At 42.8% G+C, this 7,987-nt stretch overlaps 1 protein-coding gene across 2 annotated transcripts in view; it reads left to right on the top strand.

Annotated features, from left to right (window-relative positions):
• The first annotated feature begins 273 nt into the window (after positions 1-273).
• mybpc3 (myosin binding protein C3) overlaps positions 274-7,987 on the top strand; it is a 32,568-nt gene continuing 24,854 nt past the window's right edge. For both annotated transcript variants that reach the window (XM_076998904.1, XM_076998896.1), the window contains exons 1-7: positions 274-424; positions 5,007-5,276; positions 6,154-6,327; positions 6,523-6,600; positions 7,073-7,221; positions 7,524-7,641; positions 7,931-7,979. In XM_076998904.1, the coding sequence (XP_076855019.1) occupies positions 400-424; positions 5,007-5,276; positions 6,154-6,327; positions 6,523-6,600; positions 7,073-7,221; positions 7,524-7,641; positions 7,931-7,979 (863 nt within the window). In that variant the 5' untranslated portion in view covers positions 274-399. The remainder of the gene's footprint in view (positions 425-5,006; positions 5,277-6,153; positions 6,328-6,522; positions 6,601-7,072; positions 7,222-7,523; positions 7,642-7,930; positions 7,980-7,987) is intronic.

Here is a 7,987-nt window from a genome sequence, read left to right as displayed (position 1 = left end):
GATATAAGGTGTAGCAAATCATGCATCTGGAAGGCGTGAGAGACTTTGGTAGAGAGACTAAATTTAACCCAAGATGCCTTCGTATGTCATTCCGTATGCTATATGCCCCTCTATCACTTATCCACTCACCTCCAGACTCACTCCTCCTGTCAGCTGCAGGAGGTGCCAAGGCATGTGGTCTGGGTTATGGACGTGGATGTGTGGGTGGATGGCTGGACGTTTTATGGGTATGAGTTCATTATCTCCCAGTTCAAGAGAGAGGGAAGGGGCTGGCTTTAGACTCTAGGACACGGGGGGGAGGGAGGAGGTGATGGGAGTCTAATAAAAGACAAGGGTTGTGGACATTCACTAAGGCTTTTTGGTCCTAACCCATAGGGGACATTCAACCAGGAAACCAGGATGCCTGAACCAACTAAAAAAACAGGTAATAGCTTTTACGTAGTTTAAAGTAGTAGTAGAAAGGGATTTTAAAAGTTGAAGATTAAATTTAAAGATGATTGAATACAATGGTTTTTTTTAATTATTTTTTAAGTTTCCCTCAATGCCGTTGTTCATTGTGCCCAATGGATATACATTTGCTATACTGTATATTTGTTATCCTGTGTAAATGATTTAGATTATCTCTTGACCGTAACAGACTCTAAGAGATTTCTTATTTTGTGCAACCAAGAGACAGTATATGAAATAAATTGTGGCACAAAATATCATGAAGAACAGGTGTGAGTGCATGTTCTGAGTGCTTCGTATGATGTGGCTACACTGTAGACAGAGAGACTGAATTCACATCATGTCCTGTGGGGTCAAATACATTGGTCATTCGTTTTACATTTGTCACTACTTCCTTGTCTTCAGCACTTCAAGCTCTGTTAGTTATTAGTCATTAGTCATTTGTGGCACTCACATTTAGACTATGCTATACTAACAAGATATAACATGTCAAAATTATATAAAAATATCATTAACCTTATATATATGTGCTATAATAATTTGCTGTAAAAAAAAATTTGGTTTTTATTATAGAAACTATACACGTATTTTGGCTTACACATAGCACAGTAAGCAATATACTTTTAATAGCCTATTGTTTAATTGATGTCCGCGTAGTTCTATGCTTTAGGCCAGTTGATGAGTGACCATGACTTTCAGCTCTGCTCCTCGTGTTTCAGAGAGTCCTGGCCCACACTATACAGTTGGCCTTGCCCAGTCAGTCTCTTGGCACATTGTACACGAGCAGTCCTGAACACAGACAGAACAGCAAATTCCAGGAAACGAGCTAATAAAAACAGCCTAATTGGAATCGCCTCGCCTAAGTTAGTCTACGGTTTACAGCTCGGATGGGATCCAGGCTCCAAATCCAGGAAGCCTGGGGCTTGTTCCAACTAATTCCAGGTAGTCGTAGACAACGGATGTTCATGCACATGTAGGCCAGGAAAGTAACCCTGACAGTCAACAGTTGTTATAATAATGCGTCAGTCATAGATCCCCTGCTGAGCATGAGTGATTAAATTGCAGGTGACAGCAATGAGCTATAAAGACAAAGGCACCGCTGTTAAACTGCAGAAGAAGAACTAAATTACGAAAGCATAAGAAAATACATCAGGTTGCTATTCCTGCCACTAAAGGGTGACATGCTGAGGCCTACAGTGGAACCGCTGCCGGTCCTTGACCACAACCCTCCTTTCTGCCAGAGAGCATGCTCAAAATATCTCCACCTAATGTACATGTTTTGTGGAGTTAAGATGTAGCTGACACCCTCTAAGTGTATGGTGAGTGTAGCCTAAGCCATATACTGCATACACTTAGCACTGAGTTTGTTGAACAAGGTGTAGGTGTTTCAATTAAATAAAACTGACTACAGCCCGTCTGTTGTCATGAACAGTTGGTACTGACCATCCTTCAACTGAGCAGTGGTCAGGTTCTGAGTGCAGGCCCACTGTTGGCTGGATATTTCTGGCAACTCCAAACTGCGCATTGACACGTGAACTCCATCAGTATCGCTAAGCCTGATCCACTGACACCTACACAACAGTCTACATGCCAGAGACTGCTGTGTTGAGAATGACCTACTATTCACATCATATCCAATCAGCAATCACTTTTATGATCAAAATCTATTCTGCAGTGAATTAGGTAGAAGGGTAATGTAACGACTTCTATAGAATGTACATGTAGCATATGATAGATTGAGATTTGATTGAATTGATTAATTGTTAAGATACAGAATCAAATGAAGCAAAAACAGATCTGTTGAAATGTATTAAGCAAGGTGTTTGGGTGAGCTTTCATTACACAATACCCATGGCTCTTACATATTTGGGTCTTCTATGGTCTGTCCATCAGCTTTTTAATATGAGTGCAACTCAAAGTGTGCCTCAATTCCCTGCATAAATATTTCCTGTGATGTGTTAAAGACACTAGTGCTATAACTGTAGTGAATGACTTGTTTATGTTTTTTTCTCTCAAGACAACAGACCACGTTAAAAATACCAAATTCTACTCTTCTAATATGCGGCTGTAGTGTTGTGTGTGCTAAGATCTGCAGTATTTGAACCATGGTAATGCATCACTTTTATTGATAAACTGAGTGATTGGGATGATTCTAAAATCTATCAACAATTTCTTTACTTCTCTATCTTTACAGGTTTTTTTTACTTTAATACACGCTCCTGCCCAATATTTTCTCTCTCTTTCCTACCCACACACACGCACACACACACACACGCACACACACACACACACACACACACACACACACACACACACACACAATACTCTTTCTGATCACCTCTAATAAGATTGTACCAGTCGAAATAGAACCATTACTATTTGCTCCATTGTATGGAGGTCAGTTTTGACATCACATCTGATTGTCCCAGCGTACACATGAAAGAGGATATGTCCCAGGGTGCAGATGTGTCACCAATCCATCAGCACCAACTTCAAAGCCTCTTGAGCACAAGCTATCATCATTTCCAGGATAACATAGGTGTCCTGCCTGTCCCTCCACACTTTGGCCTCAGGTGACCGATAGGTTTCCCTCGTGTGATATCCATTCTCCGTCTCACATGTCCTCTGCATGTACTGCACATAGTGTATGTACATGTGCACTGGGCACTAAAAATTCTCAAGCTACATAAAAGAGAATTTTTTAATATGCCAAGGTTTATGCCTTTGTTATGTTTTGACGACAAAATATCCATGCACGTTCTATTATTGGCTTCGAAAATTGTCTTGCTTTGGATACATGTGGACACACTATCTACTGACTTTTTATCCTTCTACGTCTGTCTGTGGAAACAGAACAAAAAGAGAATGTGGGGGCTGCCGTGCTTTTGAAATAGCCGAGGAGAGAAAGGAAACAGCAGCACCATTCCTCCAATTCCTGCCATGGAGCGTAAATAGAGGCCAGTTAATCCCCCTGAAGCTACGTGTGCTTCAGCCACTGCGTCAAGAGTCAAAGGAGAGCCATTAACCTTAGCATTACCTCAACCTGTCTAGCCCAGCGTTCAGGGAAATGAGTGCCCACGGCAACTATGCAAAAACAAAACATCTAGCCTCATAAAATGTTACCAAATTTCTTTCTGTCAATAAGTACAAAGTTTACTGTTTTAGATTATTTTAGAATATTATTATATTAGCTTAATAATAATATAAGCAAACTTATAACTAAGTTTTGGGATCACCATAGTAGTCTGTGATTTTTCACTGCCAAGGTTGCTTCCAGACATTACCAGAGAACAATCTAGAAGTCAAAATGCCAACACTTCTCTCAAAACTCTTTTCAACAAACAAACCGTCAATACGCTGTTCATAGCTTATAACTATATTTGGAAAATAGCTCTATTTGTAAAATGTGCAGGAAAATGACATTTGAATCAAAGAACATTTTAGAGAACAAGAAAAAAGAAACAAGCTTGTCCACAGCCAGACAGGCAAAAGGAGGAACTTCATCACTATTGCTCTTCTACTTCAGACTGGACATCCTGTGAAGATCAAGGCACATGCATGCTTTACAGTCCTTAAACACGAAGCAACGGTCGCTGGAGCTTTTTGGTAAACATACACCACGTGATATTTGGAGACACTGCAAGCTGCTAAACACCAAAATCTCACCCAAGCTGTGAAGCAGGAATGGCTAAAAATAGCGGAGTGAGCCTGAATGATCTTTAGTCACCAAGACGCCAAAGAATCTGTATTAGGGATTTGCACAGCCAAATATCATGTCTGTGATCGAAGATGCAACATGACTATAACTCAGAACACAGGAGTGAATCATGAAAGCTCCTCACTGAAGTAATTCAGTGTTTCACAATGGCGTGGCCTGTCCTGTGTATTTGGCTACACAGTACAGAATTCAGTCCTGCTGAAATACTGTGGCGTGAGCTGAACCAGCAATGTATCTCAATATTATACTGAACATGCGCAGGACAGATCAGCAGTTCCAGAAAGCATTTGCTTGAAGGTCCCTGTCCCTGTTCTTTTTTCCCTGTCATTTTGTAAACTCCCAAATCCCAAGAGAAGTGGCTTGCTCTGCACCCCAGGACCTTGGTGACAGAACACATTCATGCCCTGTTACTGTGAGTGCAAAGCAATCTCCAGCATCCACACTGATGAAATATGGCTTGTGTTTTGGACTTTGAACAATTCACTCAATGGCGCTAAATTAGACTAAGCAGTAAAGAACTCAGCACATTTTACAATTAAGGTTGCTGGTCAAATACCGATGTAATCCTCTTGAAGATCCTTATCAAACATTCTTTAATCACAGTGGAGCCATTAAAGCATTCATGAAGCGTGCTTTTCTCTGATAATGAATATGTGTGGTCAAGTTCCAGGAGCCCAGTGTGGATTAGTGACCCCAACCCTCGGTTTGCTAGTGTTGATCCCTTGTTTAGGAAGCCATTCCGGCTCTGAAAGGCCTGGCAGCTGTCCTGGTCTGGATCCTCTGCACTCGCGGCATCACATATGGCTGCGTGTTTTCCACTCACCGTCCCTGTCTTCCTCAGTGTCAGCCTTCAGCAGGAAACCCAAAAGTCAGACTGCAGATCTGAGGGGTGTGGTGGTCTTCGAGGCAGAGACCGAGAGGGCTGACGCTAAAGTCAGATGGCAGCGGGACGCGAAAGACATCACAGTCAGTGACAAATACACGATAACCGCAGAAGGCAACAAGCACTCTCTCACAATAAACGACGCCGGCCCCGAAGACGCAGCACAATATGCTGTTATTGCTGGGACTTCAAAAGTTAGATTTGAGCTGAAGCTCAGAGAAGCAGAAGGTGGGTTTGTTTTGGGACACGGTCGCCACGGTCGTCACGGTCGCCCCGGCTGCACGCATGCTGAACACGGCTTCTGACACTCTTTGATTGTGGCACTACTTGACTGTTGACAATCACAAAGCACCCCGACTGTATCGCCGTGTATTCTTGCTCTCCACATAACACCACTGCTTAGTATGCAGCCCGTCTGACCTGAAGCTATGTCAGATTTTTTGGTTTTCATCTCTTGAATTGGGCCTTTGCCCACCTGCGCTTCCTGATTTCTGATTAAGATGCAACTCTTTTTAATGTGATTTCAAATCCCCAATCGCCGTAGGTCAGCGCTCGAGTCTGGAAGGTTTCCACTCAAGTGAACTATGAATACCAGGCCTCGTCTTATCACAGATCACTACACCACAGATGACCTTGACCTCTAGCTCTAGAGATTTCTTTCCTGAGAGGCACTCAACATGGAGAGAGTGTTTGTGGAAAAACCGATAACCAAAGAGTACAAAAACACTGCTGACATATTTGAGGAATAAATACTTAGACCACTGAGCTTTATTTACCAGGCCTATCAAACTTAGCAGCTGTGGTATGATTTACTTATTGATTTACTTTAGAGACTGAAATTCAACGACAGAGATTCAAAGATCATGTTTCTATTGGCCAATTATCCAGATCAATTTGCATAAGCCAGAGCAGCCTCTAGTTTAGTCTGATCTTGTAAGCACCGGCTGAGGAACAAGGAAATTGCCTGAAACAATTATTCAATGTATGTTCCATAAGTATCTTTTAGTGATTTAAATAATATTCAGGCAATTGCAAGTAATACAAACCTTAAAAACAAAATTTTGAGGTTATAATTTACAGCAGTAATTCTGTTAACCTGCACCAGCAAAGGCAGACCCTGCTGCTCCAGCTGCGGTTGAGACCCCGTCAGATGCAGCGCCCCCTGCTGGGGCTCCACCAGCCACCCCTCCCGCCACTGAGCATCCTGTCGGGTCTCCAGCACCACCAGCCAATGCTTCAGAGTCCAACGGCCATGGCCCAGACACCGGAACTCATGATGGTATGTTAGTTTCCCTTTCTTGGACTACCACATTACTGTTACTACTACCATTAGATGTGCTGATCACTGGACTCAGACTGTGCACATTTGTAAATGCAGTCTTGTACATTTGTGCAAGTAAAGTCCAAACAAGAATGGCAAATCTAAAATGATTTTAGCAAAACAAGAACGTGCTCCTTCCTCACACCCTTCCAGAGAGCCATCATCCCGACACTCGGCAGGACCTGACGGGACTTTTCACAGACAAGCCGCAGAGTGGGGAGGTGAATGCGGGTGAGTGGTGTTTCCTACGTGGACACCAAGCGCTCAGACTGCAGTGACACCGTGACTTCCTTTGTACAGTTTTACTGTTAACAACCTACAGTACACTGAAGCCTCATAAAATGATGGTAATTATACCAATAATTACAATTTAACATGAGTAACGGAGCAACAAGATGTTGATACTCTGTACTTAATCTGCCATTATTTTTTACATATGTACATTCTCTATCTTCCATCATAGGAGTAGAAAGTATCAATATATCGTTAAATATTGTTGCTAGTTGCTATACCCTGCAGTGGTATCTGGTGTCTGCCTCTTCTGCTCTGCTCATTCTCAACACACCAAGAGACCATTTGGCATTTAATCATCATATTCACATACATACGTTTTGCACCTGCATTTACTGTCTTGCAAATGTCTACCAGACATGCAACAACTGAAACGCTGAACGGCACAGAGAGTTCTTTCGGTTCCTGGCAGGTGAGAACATCACGTTTGTGGCGAAGGTCTGTGCTGAGTCCCTGCTGAAGAAACCCACGGTCCGCTGGTTCAAGGGCAAGTGGATGGATCTCGCCAGCAAGTCAGGGAAACACCTGCAGCTGAAAGAGCTGTACGACCGGAACACCAAGGTCTCCGCCCACCTGCCCACAGCCCACCTGCCCACGGCCCACCTGCCCACGGCCCACCTGCCCACGCCGGCCTACTGGAGTTATGATTGTGACGCCTGAGATATTTACATGCAAAAGGCGACTCAAATAAAGTTCATCATTTGCATAACTGAATAATTTGCAGTACAGGAAAATCATGCTGCATCTGAGAGTCTTCTAAATATTGAAGATGTAAAGATGTGATATTGTGATGATTGTAAGCTTAAACAATAGACTGGGGGGTGGTAACCCTAACAGTGCACTGGCCTGCTGTGATGTTGCAGGTCTACACCTTCGAGATGCACATCACTGCTGCCAAGCCGAGCTTTGCCGGGGCGTACCGGTGCGAGGTGACCTCCAGAGACAAGTTTGACAGCTGCAATTTTGATCTGGTCGTTCATGGTGAGTGCAACTATGGCAACGCCATTGCAAAGAGCATCAATGTTAACACAAAAAAATTGTATTAAACCAAATCATGTGATAATCAGCACATTCTAAATGAAAGCCAACCGAGACTTCATAACAGGAAACAGCACGTTACTGAATTGTAATGGCATTGATTACACAGCTACAGTAAAAGTGAGATGTGATTTAAAACTATATCATGAACTTTGTTATTGCTTTAAGTGATCTTCATGCATCCTGGCATAGCCTACAGACAGTTGATTATTGAATATTTTTTTCCATACAGATGCCCGGACAGCAGAAGGGTTTGATATTCGGACAGCATTTAGACGCACGTGAGTGT

This window comes from Brachyhypopomus gauderio, chromosome 1 (genome assembly GCF_052324685.1).
Source record: "Brachyhypopomus gauderio isolate BG-103 chromosome 1, BGAUD_0.2, whole genome shotgun sequence".
Taxonomy (NCBI): Eukaryota; Metazoa; Chordata; class Actinopteri; order Gymnotiformes; family Hypopomidae; genus Brachyhypopomus; species Brachyhypopomus gauderio.
The sequence above is the reverse complement of the archived record's forward strand: the minus strand, read 5'-3'. Positions and strand labels throughout refer to the sequence as shown.